Here is a 25,931-nt window from a genome sequence, read left to right as displayed (position 1 = left end):
AATCTAGATGCGGAATTGCTGAGTCATGATAACTTATATTTATCTCTTGAAGGAACTGCCAGACTGTTTCGCAGTGGCTACACCAGCTTGTATTCTCACCAGTAGTGTATGAGGGTCCACTTTCTCCACATCCTTGCCAACATTTGTTGTTATCCATTTTTTTAAAAATTATAGGCATCCTAGTGGATATGAAGTGTAGTGCCTCATTGTGATTATTTGCATTTCCCTAACAACTAATGATGTTTATGCCCGTTTTTAATTGGGTCATTTGTCTTTTTTGTTGAGTTGTAAGAATTCTTCACATATTCTGCATAGTAGACCCTTTTCAGATACATGATTTACAAATATTTTCTCTCATTCTCTGGGTTTTCATTTTCTTTATCACATCGTTTTAATTTTGATGAAGTCCACTTTATTTTTCTTCTATTGATTGTGCTTTTGGTGTCATATCTAAGGAACCATTACCTAATCCAAGGTCAAAGATTATTCTTTCCCTGTTTTTTTCTTTTTATTGAAGTATAGTTGACTTTATATATATATATTTATTTATTTATTCATTCATTCATTTTTGGCTGCGTTGGGTCTTCGCTGCTGTGTGCAGGCTTTTCTCTAGTTGCAGCGAGTGGGGGCTACTCTTTGTTGTGGTGCACGGGCTTCTCATTGCGGTGGCTTCTCTTGTTGCGGAGGACGGGCTCTAGGCGCGTGGGCTTCAGTAGTTGTGGTACCACGGCCTCAGTAGTTGTGGCTCGCGGGCTCTAGAGCGCAGGCTCAGTAGTTGTGGCGCACGGGCTTAGTTGCTCCACAGCATGTGGGATCTTCCCGGACCAGGGATTGAACCCGTTGTCCCCTGCATTGGCAGACGGATTCTCAACCACTGCGCCACCAGGGAAGCCCTGACTTTTTATTGAAGTATAATTGAACTATAAATTAATACATTAGCTTCAGGTGTACAACATAGTGATTGGATATTTTTGTACATGTTTTTTCCCTATTGGTTCATACTAGCAACCTGTCAAAATCAATTGGCCATAGATGTATGGGTTTCTTTCTGGATTCTCAGTTCTTTTCCACTGATCTAAATGTCTGTTCTTATGCCAGTACCACATTGTCTTGGTTACTATTGTTTTGTAGTAAGTTTTGGAATTGAGACATCCAACTTCGTTCTTTTTCAAGATTGTGTTGGCTATGCTGGGTCCATGTAAGTTTCAGAATCAGCTTGTCTGTTTCTGCAAAAAAGGCAGTTGGAATTGTGATGGGGATTGTATTGAATCTGTAGATTGCCTTGGAAGGAGAATTGCCATCCTAACAATATTAAGTCTTCTGTGAACATGGATGTCTTTCCATTTATTCAGATTGTCTTTTATTCTTTTTAAACTGTGTTTCATTTTGATAGTTTTCATTATGCAAGCCTTTACACTTCTTTTTTTTTTTTTTTTTTTTTTTTTAAATATTTATTTATTTATTTGGCTGCACCGGGTCTTAGTTGCAGCACGTGGGATCTTCGCTGCCACATGCAGGATCTAGTTCCCGGACCAGGGATCAAACCCAGGCCCCCTGCATTAGGGGCACAGAGTCCCAACCGCTGGGCCACCAGGGAAGTCCCTTTTACACTTCTTTGGTTAAATTTATTCCTAAGTATTTTATTAAGTTTGATGCTATTGTTAATGGAACTGTTTGTTCATTGCTGGTGTGTAAAATACAATTACGTATTGAACTTGTATCCTGCAACCTTGCTGAACTCATTTATTCTAATACTTTTTGTGTGGATTCTTTAGGGCTTTTTTAATATGTGATCATGTCATCTGCAGATGCAGATAGTTTTACTACTTACTTTTCCTATTTGAATGCCTTTCATTTATTTTTCTTGCCTGATTGCTCCGGATAGAATTCGCAGCACATTGTTGAATAGAAGTGGTAAGAACGGGCATCCTTGTCTCGTTCCTGATCTTGGGGGGGAAGCCTCACAGTCACTAAGTTTTTCTTAGATGCTGTTTACTAGACTGAAGAAATTCCCTTCTATTCCTAGTTTTTTGTTTTGTTTCATTTCGTTTTGGTTTTAGTGTTTTTATTATGAAAGAGTATTGGATTCTGTTTAAATGCTTTTTCTACTCTATTGAGATAACTATGTGCTTTTTGTCTATTAGTATGGTACATTTTGTTGATTGGTTTTTTTTTTTTTTAGTGTTGAATCACCCTTGCATTCTTGGGATAAATACCACTTGGTCATGGTATATAATGCTTTTTATATGCTGCTGGAATTTGTATGTTTGCTGGAATTTTCTTGAGGATTTTTCCATCTTTATTCATAGGAAATTGGTCTGCCATTTCCTTTGGACGATGTTGTCTGGTTTTGGTGTCGGGCTAGTACTGGCATGTGAATTAGGAAAGTCATTTATTTTTGAGTCCTGCTTCAAGTTAGTCCAGAATACATTCTCAGTTTCTAATAACAAAACTAATCTGCTTCTCTGCACGTAGGAGCGTTCTTCATTCCTCACTCCTGACCGGAAGGAGGAGGCTTCAGTTAGGGTGGAGGCTTAGGTTGCCCGCAGACCGTGGCGTGGGGCTCTGCCCTCGGGGACCCGCTTTTCGGAGCTGAGTGGTCCCTCGCCTTACTGTGTGCTCTGTCTCCCCGCCAGCCCCTCAGCCAGTTTTTCGTGCAGAGCCGGCTCCCTGCGGGGGGGCTGCCCCCTCCCCTGCCCTGCACGATGGGAGTCAGTTTGGCTCAGGAAGGCGGCCTCTGCATCCGCGCCCCGGGCGTGGCCGGCAGCGTCCTCATCCTGCTCTGGACTCGGGGCCAGTCACCACGCTAGAGGCCTCTCCAGCTCTCCTTGACCAGGATGGGCTTCCCTTACGCGGGGGGCGGCCCTTTCTGTCCGTCCAGGGGAGGAGGGGCTGCGTATGTGAGCGGCCTGGTGACTGTCCGATTCCACGGGATCGAGAACCCGTGGAGCTGAAGGAGAGCTGAGAAACGGCTGCCCACCCGCTCTCGGGGGGAGGGAGCGGCCCAGAGGCCACGCGACGGGCTTAGAGTTCACCAGAGGTGGGTCAGCAGCAGGGTGGCGGGCACCGTCCCCACCCTGCTTGTGAGCAGACAGTGTTGTTCACCACGTCCAGTCCGTGACGCTCCCTGCTCGTTCTTGTGCGACGATCAGTGTCCGGGATGCACTGTCAGGCATCCGAGAAGATGGAGCTACGCACGACTTCTAGTGTTTGTAGTAGATTTGTCAGCTTTAATACTGGCGATCAAGAGCAGAAGGGGGTTGGTTTCACTTGCAGGAGTAGCTTTTGGGGACCCTCTAAGAGGCACCACCCCTCTTTTTCCTCCGGGCATATTCTGCTTCAGTGACTATTATTTTTCCATAGAAGAATGGACTGTGGGACTGGGGCTGTGGTTCTTATTACAAAGGAAAATGCATTTTCTCTTTCTCTCTTTAATTGCAGGACATTTTGGCACAAGTCCTACAGATTTTATTGAAGTCAAAGTTATTGGTATGTTTGTGTACTTTTTATTATTTTATTTTTTTTAGAAATTCACGTCCTTTTTATTTATTTATTTATTTATTTATGGCCGTGTTGGGTCTTCGTTTCTCTGCGAGGGCTTTCTCTAATTGTGGCAAGCGGGGACCACTCTTCATCGCGGTGCGCGGGCCTCTCACCATTGCGGCCTCTCTTGTTGCGGAGCACAGGCTCCAGACGCGCAGGCTCAGCAGCCGTGGCTCACGGGCCCAGTCGCTCCGTGGCATGTGGGATCCTCCCAGACCAGGGCTCGAACCCGTGTCCCCTGCATTGGCAGGCAGATTCTCAACCACTGTGCCACCAGGGAAGCCCTGTTTGTGTACTTTTTATGTTAAGCTAGAAGAAAGCCTTTTCCTGAGATTACGTAGTAACCGTTGTTTTCTTATAGGTCTTGGAAGACGAAAATGCAAATGTTGATGAGGTGGAATTGAAGCCAGATACCTTAATAAAATTATATCTTGGTTATAAAAAGTAAGGAAAATCTAACAAGTAGACGGTCCTAGGCCGTAGACTTATCCCCTGACCCCCCGTGCACTTACTGGTGTCCCCTCAAATGGGGGGCTGTGAGCATGGTGCCAGGCCTGGCAGGCCTTTGACAGGGACCTCTGATTCCCTCTGACCCATCCTGGGTGGGTCTTCACTTGACTCTGTTTCAGTTTCCGGGTTTTTCTTCTATTGGCGAATAAGTCTCCTTAAATGGCTCTCCTAGAAAGTTTGGACCTCTGTGCCCCAGTGTTTTGATTTTATTTCACTTGACAGAGTTTGGGAGAGCAGGTTAAGGAACTGCATTTCCTGCAGTACAGACGTCCTGCTGCTGGCAGAGCAGGAACCTGCCCTGCGGAGAACTAGGGGCCTTTCAGAGAGAGGACTGTGGCAGGGAGGCGGGAGGTGGTCGGTCACACTCTCCACCCTCCGTCTGGGGGGCAAAGCACCTCTTAAAGATTGAAAACAGAAAGAAGCCTTTACTGCGTGCCTTTTAAAACAATAGTGATTGGTTTCCTCGATTTTCTTGACAGTAAGAAATTACGGGTTAACATCAATGTGCCAATGAAAACGGAACAGAAGCAGGAACAGGAAACGACACACAAGAACATCGAGGAAGATCGCAAACTACTGATTCAGGTGACCCTGGGTGCCCGTCCCCTCGTGTGGGAGGCGGCCGCCGCCGCTGGGGGGCGCTTCCTCTGGGCTGTGTTCCCCGGGACTTGGGAGTGGTGGCCAGGATGATGGATGGTTCTGGATGGAGTAGATGGAATAATCGATGCAATAGATGAGAGCACATACATGTGGTGAGTTACTAAGATGGGAGGAGGGAGGGAAAGTTGTTTAGTGGAGGGTCAGGCGGCTTCCGTGGCTTCGAAGACTGAACTTTTTCTCATTTTAAAAGTGTTTTCTACTTGGGTTAAACTACTAAAATTGCTGCTCATAAGACCAAAACATTTTAACGTTTGTTGTGTTAGCGCCGGAACTTAAGTGGATAGAGTTGGCCCCCTGCCCGCTCTGGCCTGCGGTGTGTGTGTGTTTGTCACCTGTTAGGACGTCACAGTTCTCTGCGGTGTGTGTGTTTGTCACCTGTTAGGACGTCACAGTTCTCTGCGGTGTGTGTGTGTGTTACCTGTTAGGACGTCACAGTTCTCTGCGGTGTGTGTGTTTGTCACCTGTTAGGACGTCACAGTTCTCTGCGGTGTGTGTGTGTGTTACCTGTTAGGACGTCACAGTTCTCTGCGGTGTGTGTGTTACCTGTTAGGACATCACAGTTCTCTGCGGTGTGTGTGTTTGTCACCTGTTAGGACGTCACAGTTCTCTGCGGTGTGTGTGTGTGTGTGTTACCTGTTAGGAGATCACAGTTCTCTGCGGTGTGTGTGTTTGTCACCTGTTAGGACGTCACAGTTCTCTGCGGGGTGTGTGTGTGTTACCTGTTAGGAGATCACAGTTCTCTGCGGGGTGTGTGTGTGTTACCTGTTAGGAGATCACAGTTCTCTGTGGTGTGTGTGTGTGTTACCTGTTAGGAGATCACAGTTCTCTGCGGTGTGTGTGTGTGTGTTACCTGTTAGGACATCACAGTTCTCTGCGTATTTGGCAGCCTTATTGCTAGTGCTTCTTAATTACTACCGATAAGTTCTTATAACTCTGTTAAACACATTTGTTTTTCTTTCCTTGGTCACATAGGCGGCTATTGTGAGAATTATGAAAATGAGGAAGGTTCTAAAGCACCAGCAGTTACTTGGAGAAGTACTGACCCAGCTGTCCTCAAGATTCAAGCCTCGGGTCCCAGTAATTAAGGTACAAGAATTACATAGCAGAAGCATTCAGATTACATTTCAGAAGACAAAAGAGGTAACCAAACCAGGTTGATTGCTGTGTCGCGAAGAAGGAACTTGGCTTAGTCATGTATAATAGGTTTCTGCAAAAGAAAATAGGATAATTTTTCAACTTTTTATTGAAGCGTATACACAGAGAAGGGCAGAATCCTCGGCGTTCAGCTTGCTGATCTCGGCAAAGCGAACAGCCGCCCCAGACGAGAGCGAGCCCCGTGCCCCGGGAGCCCCCCGCTCCCGCCCGGCCGGTAGCCACGCCCCGGTGTCACCACCGTCGCGTGTGTGTCCTACACCCGAAAGCACTTTGCCGCCTTGACCTCTGCCCAGAGGGCCTTGAGCGTCCCGCCCTCCCGCACCTGCCGAGCCCCCCCGGGGAGGTGGTCTCCATGCATGTGGCTCGTTGCTCCGGGTCCCCTGGGTGGCCCGCGGCCCCTGGGCACTGACTCACGGCTCGTTTCTGGTTGGAGTCTTTTCAAACAGAAACTGGGCGGCAGGTACCGCGGGGCAGGGGCGGCTGGAGGGACGGGAGCCGCGGAGGCGGCGTCTCAGCTGCTCAGAAGGAAGACTCAGTCGGTGCCCAAGGGATGGAGGGCGGTCCGTCTCTGTTCCGACCCTGAACATGTTTTTCTTTCCCTTTCACTACCTCTTCCTCTTCTGAAAATGGCGCCCAGAAATGCATTGACATTCTGATCGAGAAAGAATATTTGGAGCGAGTGGATGGTGAAAAGGACACCTACAGTTACCTGGCCTAACCCACCCCCAGAGGGGTCTGACTGCGGCGCAGCCCCTCGTCCCGTGGGGAGGATGGAGACGAGGGGCGGCGGCACCACGCGGACCTCCTGCTCGGCCCGAGGCCCAGGCTCCCATTGCGGACTCGGGGCGATGAGAACTGCTCAGGATCGCCACACTTCACGTCTGTAAATACGGACACCGACGCCATTTAAGCTAATTTAAGACCAGAGGGGATGGAACCTTCCACGCTGAGGGCTGCATGCTTCTGCATCCGAATCAACCCATTGGCCACGTGAATGACAGCGGCCGGCCGGGCGGCCCTTCGGAGGCCGGCAGCGCCTGGAGAGCAGGTCTGAATGGACCCACGTGTAATCTGCTATGAAAAACCATTTGTATAGTGTGTTTCATTTTTTAATGTGTGAAAATAAAGAAAATTAAAGAATTTCTGTACAAGTCGCATTTGGTTTTGTTTTAAGTTTTACTAATTTCTATATGTAAATAAAAGACATAATGATTGTGCAAATGGGTATTCCCAGTGTCTTCCTGAGGCCCCAAGAGCTGCCCTCCTGAGATTGGCCTTGGTAAGCTCTTACTATCTTAAGCCCTTTGTCGTCTTTTTCTCCTCGACGCTTGTGCTCAGCCCTGCGGTTTCCTCCAGCGACTGAACGGCAGCTCCCAGGCCTCAGCGCCTCCCGTGGCTTCTCTGTGGACACTTGCAAGGCTGGACGGGGTCATCCCGACACCTCCCGCGGGAAGAGTGGCCCCTGTTCCCGGGCTCTGGTCACGAGTGTGGCTTGGGGACCGTGTCTACCACCAGCGCCTCCCTCCTGCTTCCGACCAGTTGTTCGAAGGACAGCCCCTCCTCGTCCGCGGTCCTGGGGTTGGCGATGTACCACTGTCACTCACTCAGCCCCCGTGCCGTCACTTCCCGGCCCGAGGACAGAAGGAACGGGAGGTGGGAGCCGAGGCCCCGGGGAAGGCTCAGTCTCGGGGGCTTCGTGGTCCCCATGAACCGCAGGCAGCTCCCGTGACGTGAGACGTGAACATGCTTGTCAGCACCTGTCCGGTCCCTACCTGCCCGGAGGCCAGGTTCCAAGAGCAGGGCCAGAGGAAGACGCCAAAGCTAAGTCCTTACAGTTTCTTGGACCAATCTGGCACCTAACAGGTTAGTTTTCAAAAATGAAAAGTTAAACAGGTTATTAAAAGGAGTAGTAATAGACTAAGCACTTGTGTAATGGTGTCCACTCTTTATTTTTTTTTCTAGTACATTCTTCTTTTTCAAACAATCTTATAAAAGATTCCCAATGTATGAACCAGGCAAAGAGCAGTGCCACCACCCCAGGGGACCATCCCTCCCCCCAGATCCTGCGGTGCCCTGGGGCTCCGAGGACGACCTGGAAACTGCCCGCAAGTCCTGGCAGGGACCACAGCTCTGCTTGTCCTCACAACAGTCCATCCGCCTCCGCGACTGACGTGCTGTAAGTGACCACCACGGAGCCAGTTGCCGAGCTTGTGTCTGAGTCTCATCGAGAGTGGGAAGGTAAATTTTAATGAGATTTTGCTGGTGTCTCTTGAGTTCCTCCAGGATGAAGAGTGCCTTTGGTAAGACCTAGGACATCTGTGAGCAAAGGCGGACTGACGGTAGGCGATCGGGTGGTTCCCTCCAATCCTCAGATTCAGTACCTGTACCTGCCGCCCCCTCACACTTGGTAACTGTCCTCTTTAATGGGTGTGGAATAAAAAGCAGCTCAAGACTTGGTGCCTCTATTTCCCAAACCATATCCTAGCCTAACAAGGATGGCCGGGGCCTCCAAATACAAGCCACGAGAACTGAGTTCCCTGCATTTTTCAGGATAACTTCAATAGTAAGTATCTTCCGAATCTACTTCGGGACAAATGCCCAGGCCTTCTGAAAGCTGTCTGGTGCACAGCTGCTACAGGAAGTCCACACCCTGGGGGAGGGATGGTGGCTGGCAGCCCTGGCAGAACCCACAGGAGTTGGTCGGTTGAAGGAAAACCATGTTCCAGGCTGTCACTGTGGTACCGCGGTCTGAGGGAACCATTTCCTCTCGCCTGGGAGGGGGAGCAGGCAAGGTGGGGCCCCACTGCCAGGAGCCTCTCCCTCCTGGGCTGGGCTCTCGGACCTCACGTCTGCGTTAATGCAGACTGCCAGCCGGTCACCCGTCAGTGCCTTTGTGAGAAGCATCCAGGGACACCAAAGCACAGGCCTAAGTAACAGGTACAGGGAGAACAGGAGGTGCAGGACCGAGAGGCACCTGAATTTAAAATATCTTTACTGACTGGGCATTTTAAGATGGCCTGCCTATTTGTTGAGGTATCTAATTTTCCTTTGAAAGAAATTTAAGATTTTACCGCACCCAGATGAAAAAATCCAACATGCTGACCCATTTGAACTGAATCCCCCTTCTAATGAAGTTTTTTTTTTTTTTTTTTTTAGGAATGGCAATAACTTGTCTGGGTGATTTGATTTTATATACATGAATTTCATCTCCAGTGGCAGCACAGTGACTTGGTCATAATAGGTGAGTGTGGATGGTGTTTTAAAACCTCTTTATGGAGGCGCGGTTCACATACAAAAAGCTGTGCGGATTTGACGTACTGGAACATTTCTAATGCCAGGTGCTACACACACCTCACTGGAATCGTTTTTAACGGGTTGGAGAAACAAGCAAGCATTTATTTGAGCTTATTCCAGTAAGAGCCCAAAGCTCATACAACTTACAGCAGAATACTTGCGTTCTTCACAACATCCATATGTGAAATCCCTCTTGACGACCCATCTACAAATCGAAATTACACGATGTTAGTTGACTTTTGGCGGGTGCGGGGGCAGAGGTGGAAATCGGGACTTTTGAGTCACTGACTGGATTCAGTGAAGGCTGGAGGGTGAATGATTCAGACAATATCAAAAAATAATTAGCGGGACTTCCCCGGCGGTCCAGGGGTTAGGACTCCACGCTCCCACTGCAGGGGACACGGGTTCGATCCCTGACCAGGGGAACTAACATCCCGTATGTCACCCAGCACGGCCAAAAAAAAAAGAGGAAGCAGTTTCCAGGTAGATAATTATAATTTTTTAATAAATTACAAAATATTGATTGAAGAGAATTTTGACACGCGGAACGGTGTTGTCATGGCGCCTTCAAATTTGCCTGAGGCAGTTTACTCTGAGGCTGAGGTGCTGCCTGTGTTTGGACATCAGGACTGCGGTCAGCCATGTGGGTCCTCGTGACCATCGGGGAAAAGCGTCGGGACCACAGACACCGACCAGCTGGGCAGCCTGTTGTCGGGCTCTTTATCCTCAATGAACAATGTGTGGTATTCCTAAACCATGGAAACTATTTGAAACGTATCCATATCTTGTGATAACTCATTACACTCATCCTACTTAGGTGTCTTGTTTTCCCTGGTAGGGAACTAACCACCAGGCTTACCCACATACAAAGTCAATTACCACCTCGGTGTGGGGAGCAAGGGGAAGGGAGAAAAGCACGTACTTATTAAACTTAGCTTTTGCCCAAATTTTCTGTTAACTGGGTATTTGAATACATTGTGTCAAGCTCTGTGCTTTTTTCCCCCATTACAGATAAAGGAAAATCTAAAGCTGCCTGGACCTAAGGATGCTCTTGATCACATGGGATGTAGCCGAGGCTGCGTGTCAAGTGTTTCTGGTCAGAATCTCCGTGTCCATGAGGTCAGTGGGTAGGTTACTGGAGGTACACTGCAAATCAGGGTACAAAGCCTGCTGTGCACCAAGAATACACACCAGCTGGTGCTCACAAGGACTGCCGTCCGTCAGTACAACTGCTGTCTTTCTGCTGCATTTGGGTCTGTGGTGTATTAAACGAGCAGAACCTCCCGGGACTCAAGGACCCACCTCTGGGTGTTGGCGTCTGGGGACAGGTTGGGAGCTACAAACAGTACAAAAGTTGTGGCTGGAATGAGCTCTGTCAGTAGCTGCTGTTGGGGGCAAGTCATCCCTGGGGCATCCTGAACAGGCCCACATGCAGCAGGGAACCGACGGGCTCCGCTGGGGCTGAGTGCCAAGGGCGGGATGCGGTGGTCGGGCAAGCGCGGGGTGACCCTCCGTGAACAGGTCAGTGACAGGCGGCCGAGTGCAGGTCCCGCTTCCTGGGTGGGGCGTGGGGACAGGACATCCCAGCAGGGTGGCAGAGAAGACACGGATGACACACGAGACTAGCCCCCAAGGCCGGGTCTCTTCGCTGCCAAAGCCAAGGGGCACATGAACTGTATGCCAGGACTCAGGTGGCTAGGGGTTGTGCATGGATGCAGTGGAAAGCAGTCTTGTCAGCATTTGTGTAACTGCAGAGGAAGGTGAGTTTTGACTGAGCTTCCCGTTAAGCATTACCACGTTATAAATCAATGATGAAAATTTACCAAACTGTAGAAGAGGCAGCTACACGCCCAGGCTGACGACAGCCGTCTGGGCGCTCCCGCCGCAAGGGCGTCACTGTGCCGCCGCTGCCCGGCCCAAGGAGCAGCGCCCGCCTCCTTGGGACGTAGGAGGGTGTTCTCGTTCCTTCTTCAAGGAGGTGTGAACCTAGTCTGGCTATATCCCCGTCATATCTCTGAAGGGCTATATCTATCTATCTAGACTCGTGGAATTTAGAGCTAGATCGGTTCTCAGGGGTCGCTTCGTCCAATTGTCTGTCATTTCACGTGGAGAACGGCAGCTGGGGACACGCCCCACCCTGGTCTCAGAGGCCAGCAGTGAGTCACTTATTAAATTGTAACGTGTATTGTGTGGTAGTATGTTTATATGTAGGCATATATTTGTTATATTTAGTATTAATTATTTGCCTAATAGGCAGTATTAGTGAAACCAAGATTTCAGTAGGATGGCTACTGGAAAACCAAAAGAGTTAAATGTTTTTCCCATTAGGCTCACTCAGTCGTCTTTTTCTAAAATCAGCTGGGGAAGCTGTGTGACAGATGACAACGACCAGGAGAAGTTCAAGTATTCTTTATTCAAAGTTGAAAAATGTACCACACTGCATTATTGCAAAAATTCACTGGTACAAAACACTTTGCAGCTGGTGAGAAGGCAATAAAAAGTTGATTTTTAAACTCATTACTATAAATTATTCTTACAGTACTTAGCAAATTCAGAATTTCAAACTGCATTTTCTTTTTCTAAATCGCCCACAGTACTCGAGGTTCCTGAAGCTAAGGCAGCTGTTCCAAGAGGAGGAGGGGGGAGGTAGCAGACGTCAAGGGATTTCCATTTCTCTTTCGATGCCCACGTACTTGAGGGCGTCAGCCTGGCTGTATCTGGAACAGCAGGAAAAAGGGGTGAGCGCCCTCCAGCAGCACAACCAAGTCTGCTGAGCTGAGTGTGTAGCACTCACACGTCCACGAGGAAAAGCGCACACGCATCCCGTTGCACAGCTGCATCTTTGGGCCTATTCCAGCTGCAAAGTGGACGGAACTGGTAGTACAACCCTTCCCCAGTTCTCTCCGCAGCCAGCCCTGTGCCCCTGAAACCAACCGCCGGCGAAGGCAGGCCCGAAGCACGGTCTTGAGGCCTAACACGGGGAAGGCAAAGTAACTGCAACGCGGCAGAGCCCGGACGTGGGCCCTTAGTCAACAGGGCCCAGGAGCAGCCAGCGCTGGTCACCGCCCCCCTCCCCGGCCCCCCTGGAAGAAAGAACAGGACCGAGGCCAGAAGAGCCACCTGCAACCTCCACCGCCAGCTGGAACCTACAGCTCACCCAAAGGAAGGTCTAGCAGCCGCTCCTCACTCACAGCTAGCGGGGCTGCGGCTCCGTAACCTCCCGCTGAAGATCGGGGTAGGTCTCGCCTTCAGCTGTGCCGCAGTTTGCCACTGAAAGTGGCTACACACGGGCCCTAGTTTACAACTCAGCACTCAGAAAACAGCTTCTGGATGGGATGTTCATTCAGCCACAGGATTCGTTTAACTAGATACATAGTCATCTGAGTGCATTTAAATAAAAATTATAGAACTTGTCAGTTTATCCCCCAGAGCTTGACAGTGTAAACTGCCAGCCGAGTGCCTCGGCTCCGCACCCTGACGGCTGGCGTGCCTTTTCCCGCAGAAAGGACCCCAAAGGTAAAAATGGAGCTTTCTACATTTTTTTGACTTACATTAAAGCATTACTTGTCTAATGGAAACTACATTACCAAACTCCCACCACTGCCCACGACGACCAGAACTCTGTTCCTCCAACGACAGACGCCCCAGCCCGGAGCTGGCCCAGGGAGAAAGAGCCCTGACGGCTCTAGGAATGCACTGTCACCAACCTGTAGTCAAAAAACAGCTCTTCGCCAGTCTGGATGGCTCTCTTGGCAAAAATCCCTATCCTGTGATCGCCGTTAACCATCATCACTGCAGAGAGAGAGCTGGGGTCAGTGACGGCGGCCCCGGAGGGTTGCTGACCGTTCACGTAACACGTGTCAACCCAGACCACTCAGGTCAACCTGCAGCAGCTCCACTTCCGGGGACACCTACCTACCTTTTGCATAGCAGTTTGGATTTACTGAGTGATTTGCAAAACGAATTTTGTTACCCTTGCGGGTTGCATCCACCACAAAATCTAAAGAGAAAAAATAAGCACAGTCCAGTAAACAATTGCAGCTATAAGATCAATAAACACAAAGTTACTGTGATTCCGGAAATACAACTGGTCAGACTTCTTCAGAGTTTGCCTTCAAAAGCAAATCATTCAACCAACTTTACCTAGTATGAAATGACATTTGGAAGAAAATGTTCTCTAGGTAAAAATTCATCAGTGATTCAAGACAGTTATATCAGCTATAAATACGTCTTACTGAGCAAAGCATGGCAAAAAATAAAATCTGACTAAATTCTTCCCTTCACATTTTAAATTATATTAGTTTTTTTCATTATTACCATTTATGGAGCACATTCATGAAAGAACCCACTCTACTTGCTTCAGCTGAGAGGCCCCCTGAACAGCTCGGGTGTGAAGTGCACACTCCCAGCCGTGACCCGACTGTACCCAGGACCAGCATCTGCGCACGCTGCGCCCTTTACCCTCACAGCCCTCCAGGGACCCCCAGGGACAGTGTGGAGATGCTTCACAAGGCCGTGCTCCACACTCTTCCCAGGTCAGAGGCACTGACTGGAGGAGGTGGGCCCAGCCGACTGGTACCTGTGGCACAAGAGGGGCACGAGAGGAGAGCCAGGCAGTGAAGCCAAGGAACGGCCCGGGGCCGGGGCAGCGATCGCTCCCTGCACACAGAACCCCCTACGGCTGAGGAAGCCTCCACCTGCACCCCCAAGTTACACTCATCCAACCTGGCTGGCTTCCCAGCAAACAGCCCATTCCTTAGCCCAGGCCGGGGCTCCTTCCAACACTGCTGACACTGGGGGCCCCTAACGTCGTTTCTGATACTCAAGCCACCAGAGGGGCCCGTGCAACCCGGGAACCAAATGCGCTCTAATTCATCAACATACCATTGTTCAAGTTGAAGAGAAAGCTGCACATGTATTTATCATATACTTTCCCTCTTCTGTCTGCTTCATCTTGAGAAATAATCTAAAAGGAAGGACACGGGGAGGTTGCTTCGCATCAGGTGGGCCTGGTAGGAGAGCGCACAGCTGCTCATCTGGGACAGCTGGGACCCGAGGGTGCGCCACAGAGGGTCACGGGGCCAGCTTCTCTGTCGAAAGCAGTGCTATTTTAACGACTCTTAGAAATACTGGATACTTCCACATCTAAAGTAACTATGCTTGGAGGAAGTGATTAACAAGTCTTTTTACTCAGTACAAAATACAAACCAGGTGGGTTAATCGCACAGTGAAGCCGGCCCCAGGGTCTTCCTAACAGGTCCTTATCAACTAGGCTGCAGATTAAGTAGGACAGACTCCTTGTTTTAAAGCTCGTGTTCTCCCCCTCCTCCCCAGGTGGTAACAGCTAACTGTGACAAGGACTGAAGCCGTGCAGCCTGACTTCCAAACAAACCAAACCCACAAGCCCAAGCTGAAAAGGCATTTTAAATTCACATCTAATCAAACCCAATGGACTTGCCCAATGAAAATCAGTCCAAAGCAGAGTGAGTACAGATGATACCACGTGAACACGCGACAGTGGGCATCCCTCTGTCTGTAACTGGACGGCTCTGCCTTACCTCTCCACAGTATTCCGAGATGAATTCATTTTTCTGTACAGGATCTTTGATGAAAATCCCCCAGCCTGCCACATCAGATGGTGCCAGCAGTAAATGCTAGAGAATAATAAACACAGTCATATAATCAGAGGAGAGTGAAGATGGACAAATCAGACCATGGGGTGAACCAGGGTAATTCAACCACAGGTGGGGGAAGGGGTCAGCTCCCCCGTGTTACCAAAGGGCTTGACAAACTGCAAGAACCACGTTTTGGTTTTTGTAAATAAAGTACAGAGCCTAAGTATCCTCTGTCTCTCTCAGAAATACGACGTCACCTATGCTGGCGCGGGTCCCTCCGACTGCGGTCCTCGCACGAGGCATCCTGAGATGCTGCACCATTTGCTTCCCTGTCCGTCCTTCAGCCCTTGACTTCCTGGACTTCACGTGCAACGTGCCTGTCACACAGGGACCCCTTGCTCCCCCTCTGTCCGTGCCCCCTGCACCTCCCCAAGGTGGCCTCTATCACCAGCTCCTCCAGGCCCAGTCCCAGCCCCCATGGGGCCCTCTCCTGGCTCTTCACCAGCTTTTCTTCCTCCCGAAGCGCTGCCCTTCCTTCCAGGGCACTTTTCTCTTGGGCGCATCCTTCCACAGCCCTTCCTCACGACAGCACGAGAAACCACCACGAGGGGTAGCACGATCCCATGGGCCAGCATTCTGTTCTTAGCTGATGCCAAGATGACCGATCATCGCTGTCGCTTCTACCGTTAGAGTCTGTTTGGGAATGAATCCCTAACTTTTCATCGTGGCTTGTTATTATGCTTTCATCCCAAGTATCCTCGTGGCCTTGAAAAAGACTCCCGGATCCCCAAGTTACCGATCTATGCTTGTTCTGACTCAGCCTACACTCCCTGTCGGGGAAGAATTAAGCAAGTACCTTCCCGACCAGCTAAATACTGTTAAGCAAATGAAACCCCGTTGGTAAAAAGTATCTACACAGTTTTCTGTTTCAGGAGGTAAAAGATGTGTAGAAAGACATGTCGCCATTAGGATTATCCACTTTCTGAACAAACTGAAGGAGGAGTTTTTTATCATACAGTGGAAAGTACGGGATTGAGGGAGAAATGCGAGTTCTCAGGGCTGAACGGGTGTCCCCGGGAAACCATGCCAGCGTCACTGTGACGTAAGGACCCAGAGTAAAACCGTCTGAACGCCTGATAACAAACACCACAGCCAAAGAAATAAAGCCACTGCCATAAACAGAACTTCCAGGAGTAGGACTGACAGTAGTGCGATCTCAGTTACATTACACACTAGTTCAAGACCCTAAAGATGACCGTGCCGCATGCACACGGGGTGGTCACTCACAGCACAGGGTCAGCGGCCAGAACGCCTGGCTGAGTTCCTGCTCCTTTCCCGACAAGTCTTAGAACGTTGGGTTTAATGATTATTCCTAACTCATGGAGTTAGGAAGACTAATGAGTTAATACACAAAGTGCTTAGACCAGGGCCTACTCTATATTAAATAATAAATGTCAGCTATCATTATAAAAATGATTAATTGAAGAAATCTATCGTCTACCCTAAGAAACCAAGATACTGATACTACCCTAAAAACTAAGATACTACCCTAAAAAACTAAGATTCTTTTGGTCAACAATAAACTCCCTGGTTGCAGCAAGTCAAGTCCATCCAATGCCCAGGCTTCAGTTACGTAATTCCTGCCTGTGTTATTTTCAAGGTTATTACAGAAACAGGAACTAATGAGTCTGCAGAAACTACCGTGGGAAGTCCCATCTTTTACTCTGTGCACAAAGGAACCCAGAATACTATTTGATAAGAATGAGTCTCTCTGTTCTGATAGGAACACCACTGATTTGCTTTAAGGAGACTAGATAAACCACTTGTTCTATTAACTAAACTTAAAAAGAAAATCGAATCATCTATTAAACAACTAGAAAAATACCTCTCATTCAAATCTGATACCATTAACAGCTGCTTCTCAGAGTTTACTGGTTCATCCTATATCAAACTAAAGTATTCTACAGAAAAGTCAACCATTTTCCTTCTATCAGCTGTACCATTCAATAATCACTTTTTTGCCCCAGCTAAATGGTCTAAGACTATCCTGACTTTGACATCTCTCAGAAGCCCACCACCAACGATCACGCCCTACCTTCTTGGAGCCCCGCTGAATGCTACAGTTCTTGCAGGACACGTTTTTACTGTCCCAGTGGTCAGCAGCTCCACAAGTAAGACAGAGGTCGGGGTCACACTCTCGGACAGCCAGGTAGCACGGGCACTGCTTGGTGTTGCACTGGGCTTTGCAGCGGCATCCCGGAAAGCGGTTCTGACCTTCAGAGAGATGTTCTTCGTCAGACGAAAACCTTGCCTATTGGTGCAGCTCAAGTCTGGCGCTAAGGCCCTGATTAACGCACGGAGGCCTCACAACAACTGTATTATCCCATCGTACACATGAGGAAAGGGAAGTAACAGGAAAGTTAAAGCTGTCCATACTGAAAAAGGTCACTGAGTTCCTGTTTCCCCTTTTTTGTTTGTTAGATGGCATGTGTACTTACAGTTCTTTGATTTATAAAACAGGTGCGAAGGAAGGATTTGGACTACATAATATCCATGGTTCTCAACCATTCCGACAGTCAGAGTTCTAGGTACTTCCTTGGTATCCAAGCTTCAGTGCAGTTTCATTAAATCATTACAATCACTACCCTGATGCTACACATTCCTTTATTCTGAAGACTAAACCCACCTAACTCTTGACAGTTTCTGGTGTCCAAAAAGTATTTGGGTAGCTATTTCTATAGTCCCCTTCCATTCTGTGTCAACTCTACTATGATTTAAGTTAAATGATCAAGGGGGAAAAAATAAAAGCTCCTTTAACCCACATTCGCCTAAACCCGCCCGCATACCCGCGTCAGCCAGGAGGCTGGCTGGATACAGGCCCAGCGCCACTCCTGGGCACCATGCATGCTCGTGGCGTAAGTGAATTTCCCAAAGGGAACAGCACGCAGGAGCTGCCGTGTCCTTGTGCCGATTGAGGTTAACAGTTTTAAATTGCTGACCAACAGCCTACTGAATTCTCATGTAATCACGTCAAGACAACAAATACTTACACTCTGAACTACATTGACAAAACTTTTCACAAAAATTTTGTGCTATCACACAAGGGCACGAGCTGTCGCAAGGCTGCCGTGGGTGGTCACAGGGCTGGTAGTTGTAAACATGGTTGGAGGAGCCGTCTGCACAGAGACAACAGCACCACGTCAGTCCAGAGAGCGGCGAGGTGAGCACACGCCCGACAAGCACACGCTCTCCCCGTGGCCCTCCGAGCGTAGCGCGTTGTCTTTCCGTGTCCACCACATCACACACACTGTTTACAAGAGGTCAGCAGAGATTAGCCCCACCCGCCAAGAGCTCGGGAACCCCAGGGTACTGTCACACACACCTCAGTCAGGTTCCCAGAGTTGTTCTCCTCTAACCGACTGGAAATTAATCAACAGACAGCCTCCATTTAATGCACTTCTGTGCATTAAACTTCAGTGCACCAAAGTCGGTTATATCAGAACATCCCAAACTCTAATCCAATTACTATTCTGAGACACGAGAAGTAGACCCTGAGTTACTAATGAAGCTGAACGGAAAGAAGCCAACCCTTCTTCAGCTGTATCTTTCTGCAGTGCGCAGCCCACAACCTGCAAGACACAAAGAAGGAAAACATCCTTGTGACCCTGGGGCGCACAGGCAGTCACATGTCAACAAACACAACTTAAACGGGTCAACCTGTGCCAGGAATGCAGCGGGGCTCTTCATCCAAGTAACTGTGAAAGAGGAGTCACACGCCACCCAGCTCACACCTGGCACAGGTGTGGAGCAAGGTGGGAACAGCTTAATGGCTGTGGCCTCAGAGAGCCAGCCCGGCCACGTGGGGCAGGTTTATTCTAGTGTGGATGATACTGATACAGCATACCTGCTCTAATTTCTGGAATCTTTCATCATTTCAACTGAGCTATATGGTCAGAAATAATACAAGCAAAAAATGTAGAAGCGTCTACTAAAGCCTAAATTAAGCTGTAGACAATTTTTGAAGCATAATTTAGATGTTCCCTTACCCAACACCCAAGTATGTTTCTCTCTAAAAAGAAAAAAAGGAGCGGGGGGTGGTTACAGCAAGCAGTCCATCCAGCCTCCACGCACCCGAGTCAGCCTGACACCTTCACTGCCCCCGTCACTCGCTCACCCAGGCCGATGGCAGGGTGGGCGTGGAAAACTCGGGCTCCTAGAGTGAAAACCGGCCCAGAGCTCACAGCCTCCCAAGATCCACACACGAATGCCAAGTAAGGGTTTATGCAGCCTTCACTGCAGAAGCTACTCAGTAGTTCTTCGTAACCAAAATGTAGCATAGTAATCATAAAATTTTTATGACTCAACACACCAAATCTCCTGACAGCCACTGTGTTCTTACAGAAAAATGCCAGCAAATGCCCGTGGAAACAAGACCCCACAGGTCTACTTCTGAGGCCACTTAAGCTTCTCTCCTAATCGACAGAGTGGAGCCACCACTGCCCTCGTGAGCGCCCGGCCCGCAGTGGTCTCCCCATCACGCGGCAGACTCACCGGTGTTTCCTCTTCTTCTTCCTGGGAGGGGTGTCAACGTCCTCGGCGGGGGCCGGCGCTATGACACTGGATTCTTTGACTCGAAACTCATACACCTGACAAGAGGCAAGGTCACAGGGCCGTGAGGACCGTCTATTTAAGCAAACCAGTCTCCTGCTCATTCCCACCAGAAACTATTGGTCTGTCCTGTGACGCTGCTGCAATTACACTCTTATTGAGAGTCATGAGGCTAAATCTAAATTGTTCCTGGTTTTTAAAACCCATTGCCAGAATTCCCTGGTGGTCCAGTGGTTAGGACTCTGCACTTACACTGCAAGGGACACAGGTTCGATCCCTGTTTGGGGAACTAAGATGCCACGTGCCGCGCAGCGTGGCCAAAAACCAAATAAATGAATGAATAATAAAATAAGATAGAACCCGTTGCCACCTAACCTGAAACATCTAAAGTTGAATGAGTAATTTCCTTTCAGTTCCCTCTCAGTGAAAAAAAAATTTTTTATACTTCTTTTCAGAGGAACAGGAGTTTAATAACCACGAATGGTCGTATGTTTGGACAGTGACCACGTATTTCTCCATTTGAAGCGGACTGTTTTTATCAGCCACGCTTACCTGTCGACATGTTTTGGTCCCGATCAACCTGGCGATGGCACAGAAGTTGTCGTAGTATGTGCCGATGAGGACCCTGAACATGGAGGCCTCAGCGCCACTCCACTCCACGTTCTCGGGGGGCTCGGCATTGGGCTTCATCTTTATTGGTGTTTGACACCGAGAATTCGCTTCTATGAAACCAAAGTTAAGCGATGGTCAAGAAATAGCAATGGGAGGAAGGAAAGGGAAAGGGAAGGAAATATCAGTAAGCTTTTCCCCCATGGAAACCACGAGCGCGGGCTCCCTTTAACTCAGCCTTCTAAAATGAAGGCAAATGGGGTTACCCTGCTATGATTTATGGTGTAATCATAGGGCTGAGAAGACAACCCATAACATATTAGTCAGTGGTTCTAATTCTCTCTCGTAACCAAAACTACCCACAGAGCGTCAAGAATGTTCAACTGAATGATGAGAATGTCATCATGCCCTTGTGAAAGCTGGAAAAAGGAAAGTGACCCAAAGAGTGAAAATAAACTGGATCGTCAACTTGCAAGTAACCCAGAAGATGGACACCACAGGCAAGGGCCGGGTGTGGGACAGAGAGCAGTGCGTCACAGCCACACAGCCCTGCTCCTGGGTTTGTCACCGTGTGAGTAACTGACACCTCACAGGACCCGCACCCTCCGAGCGGCGGGGAGACCCGCTGCCAGGCGCGCCCCACCTGAGGAGCTGGAGGTCTCGTCCTTCTTCTCCTCCTCCTCCTTGTCGTTGCCCTCCCCCCCGGTCTCGGTCCCCGCCTCCCTGTCACTGTCTGTGTCCTTGGACTCGAGCACGCTGGTGGTGGGGGTGCCGGGCCTGCTGCTGTTGTTGGGGAGCCGCCCTCTCCTGCGGCCGCCCGGGCGCTTCGGGGGCGTCTTTATCCGCTCGGCAGTGAGGGCAGCAGCAAACTCCTTCGCGCCCTCCTACGAAGGGGGAAAAGTGCAGACATCAGGGTAAAGTTCTGCGGCTCATTTTGGCGGAGGAGGAAAAAAAAAGGATGGCGTCAGCACGTTAGTCAAATGTATCACAGCATCCGGCTTTCACAGACAGTCGCACGTCTACATACAACTGTTTTCTATCTGCTTTTGAGGGTTTGAAGATTTGCGAAAGATAAATATGGCTTCCGTACAGGGCCAGAGCAGCACAAAATCAGGCAAGACGGCTCTGTATTAACTGATTATGAGTTAAAATACAAATATACTTTAGGTAACAGTCTATTTAAAAGTGAATTTTAAGAGGAATCACACATCTGTGTGATTGTGCATCTAAAGTCACACTTTCCAATTTCAGGGTTTCTTAAGCCAACACGTCCCTTTCTCAGGTAACATTTAAAGTATACAAGAAGAAAACAAAACATGTACACCTACTCCACTCTGTCACTTTCTGCCTTACAAGTAAAACATCCCATTTTTTCTTTCCTATGAGGGATGTACAGCCCCAGGAAGACATGAAAGGAACTCGATGAACAAGGCGGTGAGGGTTACATTCTGCGTTACCAGGTGCAATAATCCAGTCTCGGAAGGTATACAACAACGGGAAGGGCGTGGATTATAGAGATACCACAGACACATTTTAGATGAGTCAAATAAAATTCTGCCTTGTAAGGAATATTATAAAACAGTGCTCAAGAATTCCATTTTTAGTGGCAATAGAAGGGAGAAGTCTGAGAGCAGCCAACAGTTTTATACTTCATTCTACAAAAACCAAATTGCTTAAAAATAGGATACCTTCTGCAGGTGCCATTCAATGAATCTTCTGTCCAAAATCCAACAGGCAATATATACCCATTTAGTTCCTAGGTAGGAGTGGCTTGGTTCAAAGAGGGGAAATGGTAAAAATAAGATAGTACCCGTAAAAAACAACTTTTCTACCTCATATTTTCCTAAACCCTTACCTTTTCTCCATCATTTAAAAAAAAAAAAAACATACAAAACCTCTCTGGGACCTATATATAATATAGCTCAACTACAGTGGGTCTACAACTCAAAGAAGGGCCATGGCTCTGAGCAAGGCTCGGGAACTACTGCACTTCTGGGGTTTAAAAGGGTTCTCTGTGCTTCCCATTCTCGTAAGCTCTGTGGAGCTACAGGAGGCCTGGATCCTAAAGAACTCCATATGCTGCTGAAGAGACTAACAGAGATAAAGAATAACGCGAGATAACGAAAGACTAGAATGTGCAGTACGTAAGCACTACCGAGAAATGTGACTGAGAAACCTCTGCTATCATATGGCCAATGAAAGTATGGGAACAGTGAGGTTACCGCTGACTTTATAGACCTCACCGAAGTTCAAAATTAAGACTTCTCCAATTCCCTCTGGAGCCCCGCTGCACACGCTTACCAAGTGCTGGTAACACTGGGGGCCGCAAGGCTTGTTGTCCAGAGCCGTCTCCGTGTTCTTCCGCTTGTAAGTGTTGGGTGTCGCATGGAAAGCTGCAAAATAAACATAAAATATCCAAACATAACTAACGTTACTTTTACACATAAACATAACATTACTTTTTCATGTCTCCAGATCCAAAGGAGAAAGTCAATTACTACATTACACTTTTGCTAATAATGTTTACATTATGGAACTTTCCTTCAAGCTCTTATTGAATTTCCACAATGTATTCTCCTCAGGTCTCCCCCAGAACACCTGAGCTCTAATTATAAACATTTATTTGAGTCTTTAATGTCTCCACAGAAACAACTGATGTATCCTCTACATAGAAATCAGATTTCCTCTTTTTACAAAAGAATTCTGACATCTACAATTTATCGATTTCCAAAGAAAGGTCAGCAATCAGCTTGAGAAGAATGGGACACCAATTGTTAAAAACCAGTTTTAAAAGATAATGAGGACAGCCTCGGAATACTACAGGTCAATTTCTTTGAATCACACACAATTCAAGAACCCAGGGGGAGCCCACACGGTCAGCACCCTTTCTGCAGGAAAACACAATGGTCAGATAAAACAGGTTTTAGAAAGATAAAGTGTTTGGAACTTAAGATTCCCAAATAATATAACAGAAAAATTCAAACTCCAGCACACTGGTATACTAACAAAGTATGAAAGCACAGCAGTGAGAACTTAAGACAACTTGGGGAAGCTTGCTTACAGTGTACAAAGGCAAATACTAGAAATGCCCTATCCAGAATTACACAAGATGAAAATTAATCTGGATAAAAACAAGTGACAGATTCATGAAATAAATCATTTAAAAAATATCTGTAAAAAGCCATACTTCTGGGCTTCCCTGGTGGCGCAGTGGTTGAGAATCTGCCTGCCAATGCAGGGGACACGGGTTCGAGCCCTGGTCTGGGAAGATCCCACATGCCGCGGAGCAACTAAGCCCGTGTGCCACAACTACTGAGCCTGCGCATCTGGAGCCTGTGCTCCACAACGAGAGGCCGCGATAGTGAGAGGCCCGGGCACCGCGATGAAGAGTGGCCCCCGCTTGCCACAACTAGAGAAAGCCCTAGCACAGAAACGAAGACCCAACGCAGCCATAAATAAATAAATAAAAATAAATAAAAAATAAAAACAAAGGAATTCCTTTTAAAAAAAAGAAGCCATACTTCTATCCATAGAACTTAAATGGGAAATGAAGACAGTGATGAGGGAAGGAAGAAAAAGTTATGTTTTTAAAATAGAAATTCAAGGCTCAGATTCTGTTTCAAGTATGTGAGTTGGTTTTTCCCAAAACAAGAGCCTGATACCATATGACTGATTTAGCACTGAATTACATTTTGCACAGGTGAAGACCCCTAAAATACAAAGAGTGAGCACTAGAAGATTAAGGTCACATAAGCAGAAGGAATTACATCCATCCAAAAATAAGATCGCCATGAGCCAGAGGCACATCCTGACTGACAGGTTTTTGGTGAAACTTGTTTTTAGTTTGCATGTCTCCTCTAGTACATACTATAGTTAGAGATTGATATTTTTGCCCCAATTCACTGAAGAAGACACACATGTATCTGTACACACACACGTACACAAATGAGGACAGCAGCCTCTGCTAGTCATGAGACAGAAGAAGCCTCTAAATCAGGACTAGGTAACAGTATCAGCATCATAAGCCACAATTATACGGTCTCCAAGGTAAGAACAAATTCAGGCCATAAAGGAAAAATTAGCATGCTAATAATAAAAGTACTTTTAAAATTTTTAAAGTACCATTCTTCATCTCACATTGCATTTAGCTAAAGAAAGAGAACTATTATTACAACTAGATTTCCTTCAGCAGAATTTCTAACTTCAATTCTTTAGGAAAACTAAGTATATAAAAAATTCCCTCTTCTAGAAATGTCTTGACTATTTTTTTTTAACATCTTTATTGAAGTATAATTGCTTTACAATGGTGTGTTAGTTTCTGTTTTATAACAAAGTGTATCAGTTATACATATACATATGTCCCCATATCTCTTCCCTCTTGCGTCTCCCTCCCTCCCACCCTCCCTATCCCACCCCTCCAGGTGGTCACAAAGCACTGAGCTGATCTCCCTGTGCTATGCGGCTGCTTCCCACTAGCTAGCTATTTTGTATTTGGTAGTGTATATATGTCCATGCCACTCTCTCACTTTGTCCCAGCTTACCCCTCCCGCTCCCCGTATCCTCAAGTCCATTCTCTAGTAGGTCTGTGTCTTTATTCCCGTCTGTCTTGCCCCTAGGTTCTTCATGACTTTTCTTTTTAGATTCCATATATATGTGTTAGCATATGGTATTTGTTTTTCTCCTTCTGACTTACTTCACTCTGTATGTATGACAGACTCTAGGTCCATCCACCTCACTACAAATAACTCAATTTTGTTTCTTTTTATGGCTGAGTAATATTCCATTGTATATATGTGCCACATCTTCTTTATCCATTCATCTGTTGATGGACACGTTGGTTGCTTCCATGTCCTGGCTATTGTAAATAGAGCTGCAGTGAACATTGTGGTACATGACTCTTTTTGAATTATGGTTTTCTCAGGGTATATGCCCAGTAGTGGGATTGCTGGGTCATATGGTAGTTCTATTTTTAGTTTTTTAAGGAACCTCCATACTGTTCTCCATAGTGGCTGTATCAATTTACATTCCCACCAACAGTGCAAGAGGGTTCCCTTTTCTCCACACCCTTCCAGCATTTATTGTTTGTAGATTTTTTGATGACGGCCATTCTGACCAGTGTGAGATGATATCTCATTGTAGTTTTGATTTGCATTTCTCTAATGATTAATGATGTTGAGCATTCTTTCATGTGTTTGTTGGCAATCTGTATATCTTCTTTGGAGAAATGTCTATTTAGGTCTTCTACCCATTTTGGGATTGGGTTGTTTGTTTTTTTTGATATTGAGCTGCATGAGCTGCTTGTATATTTCGGAGATTAATCCTTTGTCAGTTGCTTCGTTTGCCAATATTTTCTCCCATTCTGAGGGTTGTCTTTTCGTCTCATTTATGGTTTCCTTTCCTGTGCCAAAGATTTTAAGTTTCATTAGGTCCCATTTGTTTATTTTTGTTTTTATTTCCATTTCTCTAGGAGGTGGGTCAAAAAGGATCTTGCTGTGATTTATGTCATAGAGTGTTCTGCCTATGTTTTCCTCTAAGAGTCTTGACTATTTTAGACTTCCAGAATACTGAACATAATCTTTTCAAATAGACATCTTAAAATACTAGTATTTGAAATACATTATTAAAATATATTTCAAACTAAGTATAATATGGGTGGGTTGGGGAGAAGATTATATAAAATTCCCTGATCAGGAAAATTATCAGATGGAAAATTAAAGCAAGATACTTAAAAGTTTCACAAAAAGAAAAGAACATGGATATTAAGGGCTTTTTTTTTTCTTTAATTTCAAAAGCAACTTAAAAAATCTTGGTGAAAAATCTTATCTAAAGGTTTTCAAGCAAAGGTAAAAGACTTATAAATTATAATATACAATTCTAGCTATGCTCTAGGCCAGTACTGGAGATTAAAGTCCCTCTAATAGAAAAGATCCATGATCA

General features: G+C 47.1%; 2 protein-coding genes and 1 non-coding gene across 15 annotated transcripts in view; 2 read left to right on the top strand and 1 right to left on the bottom strand.

The window, feature by feature from the left end:
* Positions 1-7,025, top strand: part of CUL1 (cullin 1) — a 110,861-nt gene extending 103,836 nt beyond the window's left edge. For all 3 annotated transcript variants that reach the window (XM_036863426.1, XM_036863423.1, XM_036863425.1), the window contains 5 exons: positions 3,442-3,489; positions 3,905-3,987; positions 4,533-4,638; positions 5,686-5,799; positions 6,506-7,025. In XM_036863426.1, the coding sequence (XP_036719321.1) occupies positions 3,442-3,489; positions 3,905-3,987; positions 4,533-4,638; positions 5,686-5,799; positions 6,506-6,586 (432 nt within the window). In that variant the 3' untranslated portion in view covers positions 6,587-7,025. The remainder of the gene's footprint in view (positions 1-3,441; positions 3,490-3,904; positions 3,988-4,532; positions 4,639-5,685; positions 5,800-6,505) is intronic.
* A 4,456-nt stretch (positions 7,026-11,481) lies between these two features.
* Positions 11,482-25,931, bottom strand: part of EZH2 (enhancer of zeste 2 polycomb repressive complex 2 subunit) — a 63,056-nt gene continuing 48,606 nt past the window's right edge. For 3 of the 11 annotated variants that reach the window (XM_036863429.1, XM_036863428.1, XM_036863430.1), the window contains 12 exons: positions 22,296-22,387; positions 20,638-20,878; positions 19,938-20,107; positions 19,329-19,423; positions 18,366-18,406; positions 17,828-17,953; positions 16,873-17,051; positions 14,721-14,816; positions 14,047-14,128; positions 13,082-13,162; positions 12,870-12,954; positions 11,492-11,879 (listed from right to left, as the gene is read on the bottom strand). In XM_036863429.1, coding sequence (XP_036719324.1) covers positions 11,819-11,879; positions 12,870-12,954; positions 13,082-13,162; positions 14,047-14,128; positions 14,721-14,816; positions 16,873-17,051; positions 17,828-17,953; positions 18,366-18,406; positions 19,329-19,423; positions 19,938-20,107; positions 20,638-20,878; positions 22,296-22,387 — 1,349 coding nt within the window. In that variant the 3' untranslated portion in view covers positions 11,492-11,818. Of the gene's footprint in view, positions 11,880-12,869; positions 12,955-13,081; positions 13,163-14,046; positions 14,129-14,720; positions 14,817-16,872; positions 17,052-17,827; positions 17,954-18,365; positions 18,407-19,328; positions 19,424-19,937; positions 20,108-20,637; positions 20,879-22,295; positions 22,388-25,931 lie in introns of all 11 variants that reach the window. The other 8 variants (XM_036863427.1, XM_036863432.1, XM_036863436.1 and 5 more) reach the window with 7 other exon arrangements.
* Positions 19,602-19,674, top strand: TRNAV-UAC. Its single transcript has one exon. It is a non-coding gene; the product is annotated as a tRNA-Val (tRNA).

This window comes from Balaenoptera musculus, chromosome 9 (genome assembly GCF_009873245.2).
Source record: "Balaenoptera musculus isolate JJ_BM4_2016_0621 chromosome 9, mBalMus1.pri.v3, whole genome shotgun sequence".
NCBI lineage: Eukaryota > Metazoa > Chordata > Mammalia > Artiodactyla > Balaenopteridae > Balaenoptera > Balaenoptera musculus.
The sequence above is the reverse complement of the archived record's forward strand: the minus strand, read 5'-3'. Positions and strand labels throughout refer to the sequence as shown.